We start from the raw sequence: 20,693 nt of genomic DNA, 5'->3' as shown, positions 1-20,693 counted from the left end.
TGTGATGAGACACTTTGGTCCAACCTTGTCCATCTCCTCCCTGTACATGGAGAGAAAATAAATCTCAAAAGTTTGACTTACAAAATAATTTGAAAAATGAAGTTGTGTTTTGTTGAAACTGAAAGGATTAGAAATAAACATGTAGGAGAGTGTAATATTTACAGTCTATTATGTTTAAGCCTATAAGCCTATAAACCATAAGCTCTTTAAGACCTAGAATATGTGTTATGCTCTGTAGAGCAGACAGCTGGATCTTTGTTTATGGCTAAGACTCATTTACCATGATGGTGGTACAAGTTATAGCACAAAGAATGTGTCCAATAAAGCTCCTATTTGGCACAGCTGAATTCCCAGTTTTGAATTCGCTCTTTTCAACTGAAGTTTCAAAAGACCTACCTCAGTCAGATCATTCAAAACACTTGAGGAGCTCAAGTTATAAATTTATTTGTGAAGTCTGTGTATTTTTGCTGGGCGTTTGTGAAAACAGTTGTATGCAGTCGGCTCTCCTTATCCACCCACCACTTTGCATACGATAGTTATGAGCAGCCTCACCCGACCTGCTTGACAATTCAACAGATTCTGAAAAAGTCATCTTGTCTATTAGGTCTGCTCAGACACGTGGGTCCTGCTCATGATCCTGACATCTCTAAGTTGATCTTGATAATTTGTTGTATCTTTAGACCACCACATTGATACGGAGAACATTGCTTGAATATGTTTATATCCAGTCTCTAGGAGATCTTGGGAAACTGCTAGTTTAGATCCTCTTGTAGGTCAGACACAAGGCATTTCAAGTGAAACACTCAGTCAAGCTATGCTAAAGAGCTAGAAATACTAGATGTGGCCATTTAAAATATAATTATCTCCTGGAAGTACAAGCAGCAGTTAGTACAAACACTGACGTCCCTTATAAAATGTTGAGTATTTCTGAGTATATCTTCATTTTCCCACCATCGAAATATGAAACAACAAACTGGAGTTTTCTATATAAACCAAAACTGTGAAGACTATGTGGATGCTGCAAATCACTTTTGATAGCTCACCATTTCCACTTCCTTTAACTTATGCAGTTCCACTTTAACAATGAATATGCAGAAAACCCGGTAATCCTTCACTTTATATTATTTATGATCCCATTATTTTTGGGGCTGTGTTGAGTCTGGAAAGAGACAAGGAAAGGAAAAAGAAGTATTCCATGTATATTCTTCCCAGCCTTTCTGATCAAATAGGTAACTCTTAACTGCTTTTTTCCCCATTTCAAAAAGGTATCTGTTGAGCCGAGGGTCATGGCCTCAATGCCACCCAAACTATAACAAATATTCTCAAAGGGGCAAACCTGTTTTCCCTGGTCATGCTGTCCCTCACACTGCAGAACATGGGATCCAAAGCATTCAGCTGCTCTTCAGTCTGCCTGAACTGCCCACAACAGACAGATGCCAGTGAAACCTCCAGGGGAGAGGGCAGCGCCAGCATTATGTGTTATTACCTTTTCTCCCTTAGAAAACTGAATTGATGATGGATGTGACCATTCAAGATAGCAAAACTCCCAATTGCACCACTAATGCAACAACCACCTATAATACTTTGTTAAAGGAGTACACTCATTGTCTCTTGAGCTTGTAACTAAAACCTTGGATCCTCCAGACCTATACATACAAAAAAATCCCCAGTCTTTGTATTACATGGCTTGCCAATTGGTTTTTTTTCTAAACATCTTCTTTCTGAAAGGAGTTCAACAAAAAGTTCAACCACCCAGCCGAAAATTTGCACTATTATAATAGAAAAGGCTTAGGTATTTTGGTGATGTATTAGAAAAAGGATACACTTTCTCATCTGCCTTTCAGTGGAACTTCCCAGTGGTTATGTTTATCTGGAAGATTGCCCCTGCCCTTTGTTGTGGAAACACAGTGGTTGTCAAACCAGCAGAACAAACTCCACTCAGTGCCCTTTACATGGGATCCTTAATTAAAGAGGTAAGTCACCAACAACAGAGCTATTTGCCCATCTCAGAAATGTAAGAGTATGCTGCAGCTGAAATGCCACAAAGGTAATAGAAGACAGGCTCGTTGCATGCCTAGCTGTGGAACTGACCTTGCTGTAAACCAGTGAAGCCAAACCAGGGCAAAAGCATGCACACCTTTCAGCCTAGTACACACACACAAAATCCCACAACAGCAATTTAGTATACTCCATTCTTTAGCAAATATTTTTGTATTACAAAAGCACAGTACCTTTCAGAGTCAAAAGCAAGCACTCTGCAAGTGCAGAGTATTTGGAGGTGGGTAGCAATGACTTTATTAGCACAGTTATCACAAAAAAGAACCTGTTTGTACAGTTGTGGGGTTTTTTTAACTGAACAAAGTTTTCATCCACCAAAGTTTATTATTAACATGGAGCTGTAAAATCAAGCTGGTGATCAAGCTGCCAAACCTCTGAATTCTCTTCACACAGAAACTGTGAGAAGACACTTTGTGCTCCTGAACAAGGGGTGGGCCAGTTTTTTTAATAAGCTAGTGTCTCCAAAATTAACAATTGTGCCCAGTGCAGCAAACACCCAAAGAGAACAGTAAAATAGTTTAGATTTCTTTTCAATAAAATCAACAAATACAATCTAAGATGTTCAAAGGTTGGCACAGATGTCAATAATCACCAGTGCAGTAACCTTGCAGAGTTTTAGTGGAAATGACTTGGCACATTTTCTAATTCTGCTTTAAAACAATGATTCAGCAGAGCATACTGACTGGTTGTATGTTAATATTACACAGAAACTAAATGATTATCTAAATGGAGCCATGTCCTGCTATTGCATCTCATAGTAAATGCTATAGATAATTCTGGGGAGGAGGAATAGCTTTTAAAAATATCAGAGAAACCTTCACTATTAATTTTTAACAATAAGTATCTGAAAGTGTATTTCTCTGAAAAAAGTAACTTTACAGGGAAAGTAATTAAATTCTGTTATGTTCTAATGAAATATCTATTGCGATAGTCTGATTTCTTTAAAGGAAAGCTCAGAAGTAGGAATGTGATAATTATCCAGAATATCAAAAATACATTGGAGGCCAAATCCCTGCCAGTGATCACTTCAGTATCTGCTTTAGACTTGTGAAAATATCTGAATATTTAATTTAACTTTCTAGCTCCCAAGTGCCCACTTAAAAAAAAAAAATATATATATAGTCACTTCTGGTAACTTTCACTATCTTGCTTAATAGCACTCACAAGGCTCCCTTACTAATATATAGAGAAGAGCTCCTAAAACAAACATGGAAATTAAATGCTCAAAGAGAGATTTCTCTACACAAATTAAGTAAGAAAGACAATGCTAAGCAAATGGAAAGAACTTCATTGTCTCATCAATTTCAGGGTAAATATTTATCTGGGAAATTAAATTAGCACAGCAAGCATTGACAGACTGTATCTGAGCGTGAAACTATAAGGAATAAAAGTTGCTTGAACAAGAGTAACAACCTGGTATCCAAAATGCAGGACATGAGTTTTAGGAGCTCCAACTCACCACCTGAAATTCACCATTTTCCAAAAAATATGCAGCTGCCTGCATGTAATTGCAAAGTCTTGTTTAGGGCTATAAAGAGACTTATTGAAGTGATAATGTAGGATATGAATCTACTTGATATTTTAATTCTGTGTTCCGCAAGTGTCCTTGAGATTGTGCAGCTGCTTCATGAAACAACAAAATTCCATCTACTCTTTGAACATCCTTGGAGTTTGCCTGACAAGCTGCTGGAGGAAAATAGCTTTTTTTGCTGTGAATGGAACATATCTAATACAGGATTTATGGAAAACAATGCATTTGTTTTGAACCATAGGAAAAGCTTATTTGCATTAAAAATGTGCAAGATATTGAAACTATCAATAGTTATTGAAACTATCAATAGATCAATTTTCAATAGATAGATTATTAATTAAATTCCATCTAGCATGGAGATCAATGTGCAGAAGTCTGCAAGCACATATGTTGATTCAACAGCTTTAATGAAGCCGATGTGAAAGTAAACAATATTTCTTCATAGATGTGAGTGAGAAAATTTTAAAAAATATTTCTTCAGAAATGGCACTGAAAAAGAACTAAAGTAATATATTCTTTGGGGGAAAAATAAAGTGGTAGTTCAATAACATAAAAGGTGAAAGAAAGAAGGTGTAAATAATGTGAGAATTAAACCTTATGGGGCTCTAAGGCTGAGAATAAATATATTTATTCTATGAAATAAAGGGCTAAGAAAAGGTGGCTGGAGAACTGAAAAGGGAAGACCATGCAACACATGTTCTTATAGTTATTATCCTTCCCCAGATTTACAGGATTCTTTCTTCCAATTCAGGCAGGATTTCCACCTGGAGTAGTGAATATTGTGCCAGGCTTTGGACCCACCGCTGGAGCAGCAATTTCTCACCACATGGATATAGATAAAGTAGCTTTCACAGGCTCTACAGAGGTACTATAATGAATGCAAGAAAATATAAGCAGGAAATGTGCCCCTCTGATTCCCAGCAATGATTTAATGTCTAACTTATTCTGTGTAATTATTTTAGCTCTCTTCTTTCTTAAGGCTGCTGGTTTGATAAACAAAGTCTGTTTAATGATTTGTTGGTTATTATTAACTTTAAACATATCTAAACAATGTTTGTATTGTTGGAAAGCCCTTTAAACAAAGGCAGTCCATGAGATACAGTAGGTCCTAGTATACCAAGCATATATTAAGTCTTACTCCTTTAAACCAAAACTTTTTCATAACATTATTTTTTTGAGTTTAATAACACGGGATGACAGGAAGGTACCTAGGAAATCTCATTCTTCGGTCTGGACACATTTAGGTGAGCTGACAGATTTTTGGTATTTCAGTGATACTTAACACCGTCTGGGTGGTCTTAGAATAATGTTTGAATATGTGGCTTTTTAAAAGGAAGGTCACTGTTAATTTTCCCTAACCTTCACTCTGAAGAACTGTGAGGGCTATAATTGAATATTTCTCATTACAGGCTATATATAGGATTAAGGATTGGCTATTTCTTTGATACAGTTCATTATATTGACTGTCTAAATGCATCCTAAATGGAAAAGCTGCTATCTGGTCTCAACTTCTTGGATGTAGACTCCAAAGATAAATATCACTGCTTCATGTCAGAGATCAGTACACACTGAGTGCAAGAGCTATGTTTACTTTCAGAAACCTTCAGCTCTACAGTAATGGGAAATGAAAACAACCCAAAACCCTGACATCTGAGAAATATCCCACAGATGTTCCCTGGGAACTACAGTTCCCAGTGCCCAGTGAACCTCCAAAGGCAGATGGACCAGAGGGTCTATTCTAGAGTTTGGTGACTGCTCTCTTCCAGCACCGCAATTTAGCAATGAGAAATGATGGCAGGAAGGCTGACAGAGGGAGGAAGTTTGCCTGATGGTTGCTACACACAGGCAGTTAGATACCACAGACACAAGAGCTACAAGAAGATTTTTCTTTGCAGCTTTTCCAGGGCAATTCACAGTAAGTAGTCCCTTCAGTCATGTCATCAGTAGAAAAAAGCAGGGTAGGGGTTCTAGCTTTCAGTGTTAATTTTCTCCTCTTCATTCATCCAAGAGAGAAATTGAAAAGAGGAAGAGTGTCCTTGCAGCCAGTGTAGATTTTCTCATAAACTTTGTACATTAAAGAGCCTTCTCATGCATAAAATAAAGGAATTTTAACCTAATGGGAGTAACAGGTGAAGCACCAACCTGTGCCTGCTTTAGATTAGAGACATGTGCAAGTAGAGTGGTAGTAACCAAAAAAACACCATATATCTTTGGCAGTTAACATTACAGGGGGAAACTCTTCTAGAAAATATTTCCAGTTCATAGGTTACAAGTCCCCTGTACCCTGACTCATTTCAGTTGTTTTATTTTAACTTATTTTTCATTTCATTACTGGGATAGTAGAAATCTCTTAACTGATTTTCACTTTTGAGGAAATCAGAAAAGTATTATAGAGATCATTATGAACTTTTTGACATGAAGCTGTCCTCTTCCTACCTTTTAGGTTGGCAAACTGATTAAAGAAGCAGCAGGGAAGAGCAATCTGAAGAGAGTTACCTTGGAACTTGGAGGGAAAAGTCCTAACATTATATTTGCAGATGCAGATTGTTAGTAGCAATTTTATTATATGAACTAGCACTATTGAAAATCCAATGCACTTTTTCCTTTCTTTGTCAGTAAATTATTTTAACCTTTTCAAAAAATAAGTAATTTTTATTGTTTTCTAGTCATGCCATAATTTTAAGCTAGATTGCCACCAAAATCGATTGCTACTGAATAGATGTAGAGCTCTGAAAGACTGTTCACTCCTAATGTAATTAATGATCATCCTAATGAAGCATGAATGAAGAATGAAAATAAGATAGAAGGATCTTGAAAGGTTTATTAACTTTCTGTCTGAATACTTTTCTTGATACTCCTGACAGGGCAAATAATATTAAATCTACATTTCCCAAAGAATATCTGAATGTATGTTCAGCTAGGTGTACCATGATGCTCTTGAGAATGATAGTTTGGACATAAGTAAATGGTTGTATATCTGTGTTTTAAAGAGCCATAAAAATAAAAAGTGCTAGAAAGGGAAATTAGATGGATGACAAAGGTTAGTATAGAATTTATGATGTGATGATTCAGGTTTATGATATGACAAACTCTGCTTTTCTTTGCAGTGGATGCTGCTGTGGAATTTGCCCATATTGGTCTGTTCTATCATCAGGGACAATGTTGTATAGCAGGATCTAGGATTTTTGTGGAAGAGCCTATTTATGATGAGTTTGTTCGCCGGAGCATTGAAAGAGCAAAGAAGTATACTCTTGGGGATCCTTTGAAGCCTGGTGTACAGCAAGGCCCTCAAGTGCGTAATATCACATGTTTTCAGCCTAATTCTGTCATGACATCACAATTTAATGTCTTTCTAAACCTACTGTTGCAGTAATTTCAAGGCTAAGTACAGTTTTGTAGAGGTTAGTCTGGAGTACAAAGAGGAAGATATCAGAGGGACTGTTGTTTGTGACAATATCATAGGCTTAAGGTCTCTTTCTTTTTTTATTATTGAAGAGTAAAAATTATAAAAAATTGAAATGCTTTCAGAAAGCTCCAATGCAAGATCTGTAAAAGTGCAAGTACAATCACCTATGTCATGTTAGAGCTTGCTAACTTTTCAGATAGTGCCACTGCGACTAGCTTGAAGAAATAAGACTTTCAATTTCTTTTCCTTTTTCAAGACCCTAGACTTTTATTATGCTGCTCTCAGTTTTAGAATATTGCACAATTAAAATTTGCAATTTTTCTCCTTTTGTTAAAAGATCATACCAACAGCTTTCCTATCAAATGAATGTTAAAATGCAGCATTAAAATCTATTGCTATCACAATGCTGAGAACTCAACACTGTTACAATAGTTCTCATCTAGTCTTATTCCCACATCGGCTTATACTGCAGGACACGGAATAAAAGCATGGGAAAAAGTGCTGTAGTAGAGAAAAAGAAAAAGTAGGAGACAAAACCACTCCCATGCATTTGATAGAGTAACATATTCTTTACTGGTTATCACAGTCATTTTGAGTAATAAAAGACACCCAGTAAACTGGAAAAGAGTGCATTCCAAGCCAAAAAAGATTTGAGAAATTTAAAAATATTATTTTGATATCCTGGAATATGTTTTGATACAAGAAAATAAATTCAGCAGAATAAATTTAAAAGTCAAAAGGCAGATATATTCAAAAAAGTAAACTCCATTGGTCTAGTGTATAGCTAATATAAAATTAACAGAAATGCTCTCTCATATTATTGTGGCTTTACTGAGTTTGAATTTCATGCTAACAATTTAAATGAGAGATGTAAATACACCCTTACTAAAAAATTAAGGAAGGTAAACATGGGAAAAAAGCAATAATGAAAATATCTGAATGAGCATAAAGACTCTTTTCTCCTCCAGTCTCATAATTTGTCAAAGCCTTTTTCAACTTATTTTTATCCTTAGCAACTTTTATCTGAAGCTTAACTATTTTACAGATTAGAAAAATTACTTCTTTTAGAACCGGTATGATCCCATTTAATGGAAAATTGTAATTATGGGTATAGCTGCATTTCTTTTATGGTAATTATGTTAAATATCCCTCTTTGTCATCAGATCCTTGTTATGCTTTCTAGAGTAATTATTTCTAGAAACAAAAAATTATAGCCTGTATCAGGTCTATTCACTGTCATGTATTGTCCCAGAGAAGAAGCCATATTTTTCTCCAGCTCACAGGGACACAGTTTTAGGTAAATAAGCTAGAAGACCAACTGTTATCAGTGTGTGTTGTTTTCATTCCTGAAACATCATTTCATTTAGATTGATAAGGAGCAGTATAAAAAAATCCTGGAACTAATTGAGAGTGGGAAAAAAGAAGGAGCCAAACTGGAATGTGGAGGAGGTCCATGGGGAGACAAGGGTTATTTCATCCAGCCCACAGTTTTTTCTAATGTTACGGATGATATGCGCATCGCCAAAGAAGAGGTAAATAAATTTTCAGTAGTCTCTCCTCTCTCTGGAAGTCATCTATTTAAATATCTGTATAAAACATTCATTTAGAAAGTCAAGTGACTACATGAAAATTCTCTCATTAAACCTGCTGTTCCATCCTGGTGGTGTTTAAAGTGCTTTTGTTTTTTTCTGGTGCTCATTTCACCAGATTGCTCAAGGAGGGAGAGGAGTATGAGGCTGCCCTGCCAGCAAAGGCTCCTGCAGTAGATAAATGCTGGGGTTTAGATTATTTGCATTGCTTCATAATGTCCATGTTTCACATATCAAAGTCACAGTGACCTGGAAACCTTGGAGGTACAATTTATGAATGTTCTACACTGCCTAAGGAGCCACTTAACTTGGTGCTTGTATGCACCAGGTGGCTCCTTTGCAACGTGAGAAACTAGTTGGATTGTGCTTCCCAGAGGCATTTTGTTTGTGGCATTTCATTTTGCCCCTGTGGGATTACTTAACTTAGATCAGTTTGCAGATGTGTCTACGCTTCATTGAAGAATCTGCTACAGTCCTAACTAAGGTGACAATGCTAGAGCACCAGTGACTGTCTGGAAGGAGCCAGAGACATTTAGGAATGTTGAGCTGCCATCTGAGCTAGCTCTCTACATAAAGACTCATAGTCAAGTCACGACCTCTTTGCTGTGTTTTCTTTTACATTTACCTTAATTAATAACTCCTATAATTGTGCTGCAATTGGTGTCCATTATACTACTTCTTATTAGAAAGCTGATGCAGTCTCCTAAATATACTTACTACATCCAGCAAGAGCCAACAGCCTGAGTTAAAATGAACACCACAGCATTTAGAACTAATTGTGACAGGAAGAAGGTTGTAAAACATGATATACCTGTATGAGACAGAATTTGGATTGTTTCCACCATACTATGAGTCAAGTAGGAAACAGCACAGTTACGATTTTTTCGCAGTTCTGTTAGTTACCCTTTGGTCAGCAGTACCAGAACTGCTCCTCACATTATTTTAAGTGTAATGAACAAAGAAGCTACGAGTAGCCAAGACAGTTTAAATAACATTAATCTTTAAAGAATGTCTGAGTTTTGAAGCTCACAACTTGAACACTGGAGGAATGTTCAGTGGTTTTCTGACCTACGGAAATCAATCCTTAGAACTCTAGCTAGAAGCCAGCACTAAAAACTCAGTCAAGTAGAAAGCTCACAGTCTATGGAAATATTAGTTAGATGTTGTAATGCCCCCCTCAGCCTACATAGTCTTGGTGTTCTGTGGTAGGCATGGGTACCTCTGGCTGAGAACTCTGAACAATGGTAGCAGAAAAGCTGAACCTGAAAGACTATTCTCTTACTTGACACCCACATGGAAAGCAGAATTAGTTGTTTAACTTGGAGTACATTCTCAGTTGTGCAGCTACCTGCAGGAATAGAATTCTAATAGTAAATTTAGGTGAATGAAAAATTGAATGTCTTTCTTGACTTTAAAAATGCAGCTTGTCCAGAAAACACTAGTCTGTTGGTAACCAGTAGCACACTGTGACACCATATTAACTACCTTTATGATGGGTGCCTTTTGATCATTGTTTCTTTGTTTCCATTGTTCATTTATTGTTTTATGAACTATTTAAAATAGGTAATCTTGACTTCCTTCATATTGCAAAAATCTTTATGCAAATTTATAGTAATTTTTAGAACTTTATTCACTCTTGACTGAATTAATTCAGGAATAAGGCCATCTGACAGAAGTAAACTTAAAAACATCAATTACTTCAAGTAGCAAGTTATTCTAGTTCACTTCATATGTTTACATGTGTTTGATACAGATATTTGGACCTGTTCAACAAATCATGAAGTTTAAAACCATAGATGAAGTTATCAGGAGGGCAAATAATACCACCTATGGCTTAGCAGCAGCAGTTTTTACCAAAGACATTGACAAAGCATTGACATTTGCAGCTGCCCTTCAGGCTGGAACAGTATGGTAAGTAAAGTTTTTTTAAATTCTTATAGATCTTCAGGTGTCAATGGCACTAATTGTAAGACATATTCACAGTATTTTGGGTGGTCTTTTTTTATATTTATTCCTTGTCATCTTTATGGACATAGATCATTGTCTCGTCTGTTTATGTTTCCTACATGTTTCCCTATTTAATATGTTACTAAATAATTACTTCTTGTTAGTCATCATGCCATTTTCCAATAAACTTAGTCAAAAAAAAAGGAAATTTACTTGCTAAAAAGAGAAGGAAACAAAAGAAAATGCTGTGAGAGTGCCCTTTACTTCAGGATCTGGGGATAGCCCAATAGATAATTAATGAGATCAGTTTTGGTATTGTGTAAAGAAGTTAATCACCTGAAGTTCAGTGGCCATTAGCCTGGGCAGAGCCTTTCCCATTTCTGCAATGGGACAGATTGATAAAATGTGATTGAACAAAGAAAGGATATACAAGCTGGGAGAATTACTACAAGGCCAACTATTTCCAGCAAAAGAAAAGAAGAGGCATCCTATATGGAGCTGGAAAATAAAGAGGTAAGAAATGAAAGAGTGAAAGCTTGGAGGCACAGCAGGGCCTAATGACAATCACTGCCAAAGACCTGCATTTCCCTACAGTTATTTCAATGCATCAAAAGGAGAACAACCAATTTTACTTGAATGCAAAACCTGTGTTCAATTTACATTTTATTTGAAAGCACTTGCAACCAGCACAAATTCCTGCCCAAATCCTGTGATCTAAGAACATATGCTTTCCAAAAATAAGTTAACAGTCTCGCCTTCAGATATGGTATTCTTTATATGGAAGAAAGTTTAGAATAGAAATGGAATATTCGGGATTTGCTCTTAGATGATTGGTGGTCTAGGAATTCTTAGCTATGAATAGAATCTCTTTTGTTGAAACCATTAGAGGGGCAAGGAGGATAGAATATAAGATATGAAAACAGAGAATATTTGATTTGACAAGGTTGTAAGACAAAAAGAGCTACTTGGTAGGGAAATGGGATGCATATTTTGCCAAAATTCTTCATACCTAAAAATTTGCTTGTAAAATTCATTTCTTAGTTACTATTGTGTCTTTGTTCTCAACCACAATACAGAATAAGGTTTAACTGAGAATCAAACAGAACTTCCTAAATATATAGTGAAGCTATCCTGAGTTTATCTATTGGAAGAGTAGATAAACTCTTCTGCAGAACACTTATCTGTGGATAACCTTTTGTGAGAGTGCTTATGTACAAATTAGAAATTTTATTGCAATGATCAGAGAAAGATATGACTGTCTCTCAGCTTGAAGACCCTTGCTGAGTTTAAGTACTCTTATAATAACTGTAGTTGCTTTTGATGCTTCATTTATCTCAACTTCAAACTACATATATTTTTGCAAATATACTTAGATGTTGTTTGTGACTATGGCCATAGGCTTTTTGGAGGTGATAAAAAACCTCTGATTTTTCAGAAGTGAAAAAAAATTGTTTCACACTGACAAAAGTAATTTTCATGTTCTTCCAGGGTTAATTGCTATAGTGCATTGTCTGCTCAGTGTCCCTTTGGAGGTTTTAAGATGTCAGGAAATGGACGAGAAATGTAAGTAAATGTTTTTAAAGCTGTAGATTCACAGGATATTCAAAATGAAATTCCAAACCCTGACTTAAAATATGCATAACTAGGATGTCCAACTTGAGATTTTGGCAAATAAGTCTCTAGAGTGCTTAGAAGCATCATGTTGTCAGAGGCAATGTCAACCAGCAATTCCTTTACAAAATAAATAAGAAAATTTCTTAGAGGCATGTCACCAGAGGACACAAGGAAAAACAACACACCACAGCTATGGTCACGATGAAGAGACTAATTTATTTCTTCTGACTCCAATCATTTATAGTTCTCAAAAGGTGCCAGTGGATTGGAAGGTGAACGTGCCACCTCTCCAACGACACTGGACAAACTACCAGTCTATCAAATTTCTCCGCCTCTATGAAAGAATGCAAAACAATAGGTTGTTTACAGAAAGTTGCGTGAGAAAGTTCTCTACAAGAATGTAAACTCAGAAGGCTTTAGAAAATCCTAAAGAAATCAGGGCAACAGAGGCACACTTTTTCAATATGACTAATTTGCATTGTTTTTATGCAATATGACAAAATTGCATGGTTGCAGTATACTGGTAAGCAAAACTGACCATTGTGTTTATGGTTTACAGTTTTTGCATATATAGAGAAATTCTCATTTTCATTAAGATTAATTTGTGGGTAGTTTGTGAAATCCTCTTTAAATACTAGGTTTTGAAAACACAAGGCTTTCCAAAATCCTTGATTTAAGCAAGATTTTTCAGTTAAAAGTTTTTGAAACTAATATTTTTACAGTATGTGCCAGCCAGGCCAAAAGTTTTCATGAGAATAATCCTCTGTAGTCTTCAGACCTTTGTTTTTCCCAGAATAGAAGCACAGTAGCACACATATATTATAAACTAATCAAATTTTTTCAAACCCCTGAGTTTTAATCCTGTTTAAATTTGAACCATATCCAGTCTTACTTGCATTTTTTTACAAAAAATGCCATATCTACAAGAACAAACTATTTTTAAAGCAATAAGTAAAAATTAGTACATGTAAGCCTTCTTTTTTATTAAAATAAATACATAACACTTCTAATGAACCAGAGAAGTGATTAAAAAAGATATATATAGGGGGCCCTTCAGAGCTTCTCTTTATGTAGTTTCTTCAGAGAAAAAGGGTAGTGTTTTCATACTTGATCATCACTGGGCACAATCTGCTTCTGATGGCACAGCTCCCACTGACTTCAAAGGAAAGAGTCAAGACAATGTTGAGAGCTTTAGAAACCTGGAAATTGAAACCCTTAAATAATTTAGGGCATTTTTATCAAATACAGCTTTGCCTTTGTTGGGTGCAGGTGCCAATAACTGGGAGATAATCAATTCTGAATTACAGTCTTTTTCAGAAATATTTTTTTTATTTATTTGCTGGAAATTACAGACTATCAAAAATGTTTTCTATAACAGTACATTTTGAAGAAATGAATCTTTCATGCTAACAAAGTTTTCAGGTTCAAAGTCACAATTATCAGACCAATAAAAATATTCCCATTATAGGACAAGGAAAAAATCATCACCAGATAGATATATGTCATGAGAAAATTAGTAATTATGTGACAACCATTTCTAGGAGAAGAGGAAATATGTGTGCAAAACCTACACTGAAAAAAACAGGATGTGGTTGTGTTAAGCCACTGACTTCCTTCATCCTAGAATAAAATTATCCATATAATTATTGGAGTGATAATGCCATTATGAATTAAATTACCGAATGTCATATACTAACACAATTCCTCTCCAGAAATGAAGGGAATTAGTAAACATTTTCATCCAGCACAAGTGTCCTGAGCAGAGATTCCTGCTTTGCTTATATATCTATTTAATAAGACAGCATGGAGATCTGTGTAACATTATAGTGTAGCAAGCCCTTGTTCCACAGAGCAATCAGTTATATCTAAATAGTTTGAGTACATCAGATGTCAAATAGTTAGGAATACAAACAAGCTTCATCTCATCACTGAAAACATAAAGGTGAAACATGCTCATAACATGCCAAAGATTTTAACTCTCTTTCACTGTCTCAGTTTTCATCATGGAATAATTTTGTCCCCATCTACTTGAGATGAAGTTCCTATTCTTTGCCTCTGGAGAAAGCTCTTGGCATCAAAAGAAGAGCTTTACAAATAACTTGCTGAACATACTTGTGAAGATCTAACATGCTCTTGATCTGCTGTACAGAAATCCAGTTTAGAAACACTCTAAATTAAACACCACTCACAGAAATAAAACTACTCTCTCTGCCATTTTTCTCAGGAGACCGTTGCTGTAGCTTTTCAAAAGGTTTCCAGCAGCAATCTAGCTGCACAGCTGTCTCCCAATGTGTACTTGTTATATATCCAGCCAATTGCACACTACCACTGAAAATCCCATCCAGAATAAAACTCATATAAAAAGCATTAGCATAAATATTGCTGTTGAGGCAGGATGGGAACAATGAACTCCAGTTCAGAAGACAAGAAGGAAAAGTCTACTTTATTTCAAATGCACCACTCTGTTTATAGAGAACATCGTGCAGACCAATTTCAATGGTCCTAAAGTAAAAACATCTCACCCCATTGGTGCTCTGTGAATGACGCACGGTGGCAGAACATATCTATTATAAACAATGTGAACAACAAGAGAGATAGTGAATTATTTACATTTCTTTGAAACTCTTTCCCAGGCCCAGCCTGGTTAGAAACCTCTGTTTTTCTCTCTGACTGAACTGAGAATACCCATACATAAATGCTGCTCTTGGTTCTCTTTTATCTAGGGGAGAATATGGACTTCATGAATACACAGAAGTTAAAACTGTCACCATCAAAATCCCTCAAAAGAACTCGTAATATTGTTTGAGGTGCAGAAATTAACATCTTCAAATTAATCTGAAAAGGCTATCTGAATTCTTAATTGTTTTGTAGTCCAAGTGATGCATTAACTTTTCTGCTTTCTGACTGTATAAGAGGTAACTTCTTACATTAACAATATAAGGAGTAGTATAGAAAAAATTAATGTGATTAATTATGAAAAGATATCTTTAATGTCTGGTTCACAGCTAACTCATTTTAAAATCCAAATACAGAAAGATCTACTCCTGTTTGCAGTTGTAGTTCTCTGTAGTGTTATGAAAATTTTCCTTTTTCAGTATATTTTACAAGTACAGTTTGAATTTATGTGCTTTTGTACGTGTTAGATGTCAAGTTCTCCTTGCATTTGCTTTGTGGCCTTAACAAAAACACTAAAGAGTAGTTACCAGATGTTTCTATGTTTCTCTAGATAAATTTCTCAGACTATTGAAGTTTTTTATCATGCTACATGAATGTAATCTGTATAATGTTAAAAAATATTAAAATTCACCTACAAAACCTAGTACTTCTCCCTTCATTAGTCTCTTCTATTACACCAGTTTACCTATGTAAAATGTATCACGAAGGCACTAGTGGCATGTTCAGGTCATCAGAAATAAACTACATCTGCTATATGGAGGCTAAAGACCCCAATATTTTGCCATTATTATAACTGGAAAGTAGACAATTTGCAAAGAGCCAGCACTTGGCTTTGCAGTGTTAAGTGCATAACAAATCTTAATAGACATATGAGCAATAAACAGTGAAGAGAAAGAAGAGGAGGGGAGGGAAGGCAATCTCCTTTGTGATTTATACCTGCTACATTTTTCCTGTACTCTCATACTTTCATGTAACTTGCCTGTTCTCTTTCCTCTTCTTTCCTCCTCTAATCCATTGTCTCTTTTCATCCTTTTTCCTCATCTGTTCCTTATAGCTGCTTATTCTTATAAAGGCCCTCTTTGAACACCTCTGTCCCAAGCTCAGCTCTGGCACTTCACAGCTCTCTAGCAGCTCAGCTGCCAGCACCCTCTGATGGTCTCTCAGCACCAGCAGCCACCAGATAACCTCTGGGGCGGTGGCCTGTAGATAGCCAGTACACAGCCTGCTACTGACAGGCTCATATTTTCTCAGGACTGAATCCAGAGCCACAAGTCAACTCTTGCTAGACAAGTTCAGCCTTACAAACAACCTTGTACATAGTACAAGCCCTGCCCATTAATAAGAACACAACAAAACAAAAATTTTTAAGCAGCAAGTATGGAGAATTTGCACAGTATTAAAGGAAAGAGGGTTCTGTTCATTTGGATACATTGGTCACTTTTTAATTATTTTTCTTTTTAATAAGATAGTTAAAACAAAATACAGATGAGACTTTCACCTTATGACTCTTCTTAGAATGCCTTTTTCCATTAAGAAATGGACATAAAATTTGTGGTATTTCCCTCTACAGTGTCTACATTATCTATTTTTGGAAGGTATCCATTCAAAATCCCATATTCATGCCTCTAAATTAACTTCATAAGACATAGTTTTCAAACAAATTGAATTCTGGTCCTATATAAGAAACAAGTAAAAGACTAATAAAGGAAAAGAAGGAAGAGCGAATAAAAAGTAATAGTGTACTGTGAAATAATTAGCAGAGATTTTTCTGCAGAGGATAGTAGACAGAAGAAAGCACAGAAATAAAAACAGATGACAAATGAAGTAAAAAAAACCAAAATAAAATCTTTAAAAATAAGCTGCAGATAAGAAAAGAATGATAAAAATATCTCAAAGTCTTGAAAAGTGGCAATGAACACAGTATTAGTGAAAACATAGATACAGTGAAGGATTTCATATTTTAAAAGAAATGAAAAGCCATTTGTAGAGTTGGTGGGTCTTCAAAAATCTTTAACATTCAAATTCTGCTTTTGCATTCAAAAGTAGAAATCTCAAAGAAGGATAAATAAGTCAAATTACATTAAGCTTACCTCCGCATTTTCTCATGGATCAGGAGGACAATTCTGAAACTACATTCCTGATCTTCCCACCTTAACTTCTTTACCTGGAAGAAGGATACAAGGGAGCAGAATGAGACTCGTTGGTGACATTAAGCCAGCAGGCTCACACATGGTTTCTGGTATGGTCCAACCACTGTAACCATTCTAGTCTTAGAAGCAGACTAGAGCTAGTCAGTGTCAGTGTTGGCAGCACAGGCCTGCAAATCCAGTCTTACCCATGGTGCCTGTGACTGCAAGCCAACGCAAAGAATGACTTTGGAATATAACACAAGGGAAAACACAGCATAAAGCAGGGCTATAGGAGAAGGACCAACTGGACCCTTGTAGCATGTATACATGTATATTTTCTCCTTAGCATGTCTAAAATATTTTATTAGTGTTCCCAACAACATTGTAAATATGTATTTTAGTTCCTGTTTGACAGTCTTGATGGGTAAAAGAAAGCTGGCAATGGTCTTGTTCTGTCAATTTTATTTTTTTGATGTAATCAAAGTGTGACATCTAGTAGCAACTTGAAATTGCCATATTTCAAATGCTTTGAGTCAGAGAAGTGCTTTCATGTGTATATTGTGTATGGTGGGGGCAAGGGAGGAGAAAGAGAGAGGGAGAAAGGGAGAGAGGCAAAGTCATTCAGCTGAGGTTTAACACCCTAAGTTTTCATCAGAGTCAAAGACAGGTTTGGATTGATCTGATGACACACTGAAGTTGTTCCCAAGAGATGCCTATGTAAAGAGATACACTCTTTGGCTGTAAGCTTAAGGAATTCAATGTGTGTTGTTCCCTTAAAGAGTTGAAATGTGTTTGTAGGAGGCAAACAAGGGGTCAATAAATTTCATAGTCCAGTCTGACTTACTTAAGCACATTTGTTCACAGTGTAGAATGATGCCCAAGCCAAAAAAAAATAAGACTATGGTCCCATTTGTTCCTCAACTGCCAGTTTACTGACTCAAAGGTCAGGGGTGGATTTCTCTCAGAACTGTAGTATTGCTAGTACTAATCACTCTGTTAATAAAAGAAATGTCCTTTCAAAATTAGGCGTGTTTGTAACTATGTTCATAGTATTAGAGTCTCCATCAGATGGTAAAACATCTTTGCTATGTATTTGAATTGCATCTATACATGGGTATGATGACACGTGATCTTAACAGGAATAAATGAGGACTTAAACTCTGCAAATATTACACAGGTGATTAAGGAAGCCCTTTTATTCTGGGATTGGATCATTATCATGTTACTCCCATTATGTGCCAAAGCAGCACCATTGAAATTTACTGCAATGAAACACGAGAAGAGCATTAGTTGATCTCTATGTAAATATTTCTTATAATGTTAGTGAAGCTGTATTCACTAGCTGTGAGTATTTCACAGAGGATGAAATTTAACGAGAGAAATCAGCATGTCCTTTCAAGGTCCCTGAAAACTGACTGCTAGTGTCAGCAGCAGTTATTAGATTTTTATTTTATTTTTGAAACCATGATATTTTTCCAATAGTTCTTGAAGGCAATGGCTGTCTAGGTAAATAATGAGAGCAACATTCCAGCAGATTTAAGTGGGACTATTTCTTTCCTTAGTAAGCTCTTTTCCTAATCCCTTAACACTAATAAAGGCATACCTTTAATGTTCATGGAAGTATGATGAAGGACATGATTTTGCAGTTTTATTGGAAAGTTATTTGTTTCAAGGAAATTTATACCACATAGAAAAGAAAACTCTAGAAACCTGGACTCCTTAGGGTTATTTTCTTGCTAACAGTGAGGTGATCTCTGCCCCCTTCCCTGCCTCCAACACGCTATATTTTTAAAGAGTGAGGAAGCTTTTGAATGGCAACAGAAGGATAGAGGTACCCTTAGGCTATTTCAGTCAAAATAGTGAATTTTTAAGGAATTCTCTTTCTGTTTCAAGAAAGAAAATTACTGATAATCCCGGACTACCAGATATGCTGGCCTTAAGACAGAGAAGAAAATATATGGAAAAAGTATTCAGAGCAAGAAAGGCATCTGGCTTGGATAAAAAGTGAAAATTCCCTGATGAAATAGGTTTTAGGGAAGAATTTGAAAGATGTGAACCTGGCAGCCAAAAGGTTTTTTGGGGAGAAGAGTAGGCCATCTGGGACACAAAGGATAAGTGCAGAAAAGACAAGTGCAAGAAAAAGAGAAAAGGAAGGGAATAGTAACAGAAGTACAAGGAGTCCAATGAGGAACAAAAGCAAAGGATCACCATGAGATTCTGAAAGATCTCACTGTAAGATCTCATTATAATTCTAAAAGATTTAACATGAACTTTAATAGATAAAGAGTTCTTCTTCAGCCCCTTTATCACCATGTTTGCTGTCAGACTATTTTTGAACACCCAATCCTTCTGTTTCCCCTCTTTTAATTCAAGTCATGGTACAGTTCTCTTGATATTAGTGATGTTTTCCACATATTCCCCCACTGAAAACTGAGATTTAGATAAGTCCTTATTATGGAAAGTCCACTATAAAATAAAGCAGTAAAAAGATGTCTCTGAAAATTTGGAAATAATAGTTCCCTGAGAACTTAGTAGGAGGTCTGAAGGACTGTATTATTACTTCTGTTATGCTGAGAAAAAAAAAAAAACAGTGGTGAATATAGTACTCTGCAAACAAAAGTAGAAAATCTGGAAGCACAACATAAACCAAGTCGGTCAGTTTAATGTTGCATGAAAAATAGGGAAGGAAAATGATCCAATAAACAGAACTGTGTATGAGGTGATTTGACTGTTTAAAGTCCAGCTTGTGAAACAATCCTCAAAGAGCAGCAACAAAGATGATACCTACACAGCATGTGAGTTTGTCCTGGAGGGAACAGGCTAAAGAGTGGCCACACAGCCACACCACAGACAAATAACACTGGGCCTCAAGAAATAAGAAGCCACAACTCATTATATCCAGGCAGCTTATGGTGAGAAGCAAAGGTCTTGCAAAGGGTTCTGGGACTAATTGGGAGTGGCCATGCAGATCAACAGTCCGTGATTGGCCAGAAGGCTTCTAGAACATTCTATAAGAGATTATATCTGCATCTATATTTATCTATCTATCTTTCTATCTATCTATCTATCTATCTATCTATCTATCTATCTATATCAGCGGCACTTTGGGGTCTTTTGAAGCAGCCTCTTTATGTTTCATTTTACACCTTTGCTTATGCCCTTTTATTTATTCAATATAATAAGTAGCAGGTCAGAGAGATCACCAGCAGTTGGACACGTGCTACAACAGCACAGTACTATGAACTGCCTGTGCAAGAAGAAGAGACCATAGATGGTTTTACACATCACTAGCAGGCAAAGCAGAGAGATCTGGCAGAAGTATTAACCAAAATACCATAAGGCTGTCCTTGACAGATGCTGAATAGAAGTAGCCAGCTCTCACAAGAAAAATTATTAGTACTGAGGATTTTTTAGAGGAAGAAAGCTAGAAGAGATAGCAGCAATGAGAGGGTTTGTTCTCTTATTTTAGTTTATATTGTCATATTGCTTATAGTTCTATGTGGGGCATAAGATTATGACTAAATAATAGCTTGACAATTACAAATTATCAGTACACCCAAATCAAAGATGGCTCTTGCCATGAAGTGCAATTTAACACACTCTGACAAGCTTTTACGTTATTTAACATAGTGGCACCTGGCTACCTTCCTCTCACTATCAGCACAGAAAAATCCCTTACTTTCTCACATTCTTTATGAGTACCATTTCATACACTGCTAAAAAGCTTTGATAATACAACATGG

General features: G+C 36.1%; 1 protein-coding gene across 1 annotated transcript in view; it reads left to right on the top strand.

Annotated features, from left to right (window-relative positions):
* ALDH1A1 (aldehyde dehydrogenase 1 family member A1) overlaps positions 1 to 15,116 on the top strand; it is a 30,943-nt gene extending 15,827 nt beyond the window's left edge. Inside the window, exons 6-13 of the mRNA XM_068175777.1 lie at positions 1,845 to 1,973; positions 4,341 to 4,454; positions 6,033 to 6,135; positions 6,697 to 6,881; positions 8,363 to 8,527; positions 10,338 to 10,495; positions 12,020 to 12,094; positions 14,869 to 15,116. Of these exons, the coding sequence (XP_068031878.1) occupies positions 1,845 to 1,973; positions 4,341 to 4,454; positions 6,033 to 6,135; positions 6,697 to 6,881; positions 8,363 to 8,527; positions 10,338 to 10,495; positions 12,020 to 12,094; positions 14,869 to 14,941 (1,002 nt within the window). The 3' untranslated portion in view covers positions 14,942 to 15,116. The remainder of the gene's footprint in view (positions 1 to 1,844; positions 1,974 to 4,340; positions 4,455 to 6,032; positions 6,136 to 6,696; positions 6,882 to 8,362; positions 8,528 to 10,337; positions 10,496 to 12,019; positions 12,095 to 14,868) is intronic.
* Positions 15,117 to 20,693: the final 5,577 nt, after the last annotated feature.

This window comes from Anomalospiza imberbis, chromosome Z (assembly GCF_031753505.1).
Source record: "Anomalospiza imberbis isolate Cuckoo-Finch-1a 21T00152 chromosome Z, ASM3175350v1, whole genome shotgun sequence".
Lineage (NCBI taxonomy): Eukaryota > Metazoa > Chordata > Aves > Passeriformes > Viduidae > Anomalospiza > Anomalospiza imberbis.
Note: the sequence above shows the minus strand (reverse complement) of the source record. Positions and strands in the feature narration are given on the sequence as shown.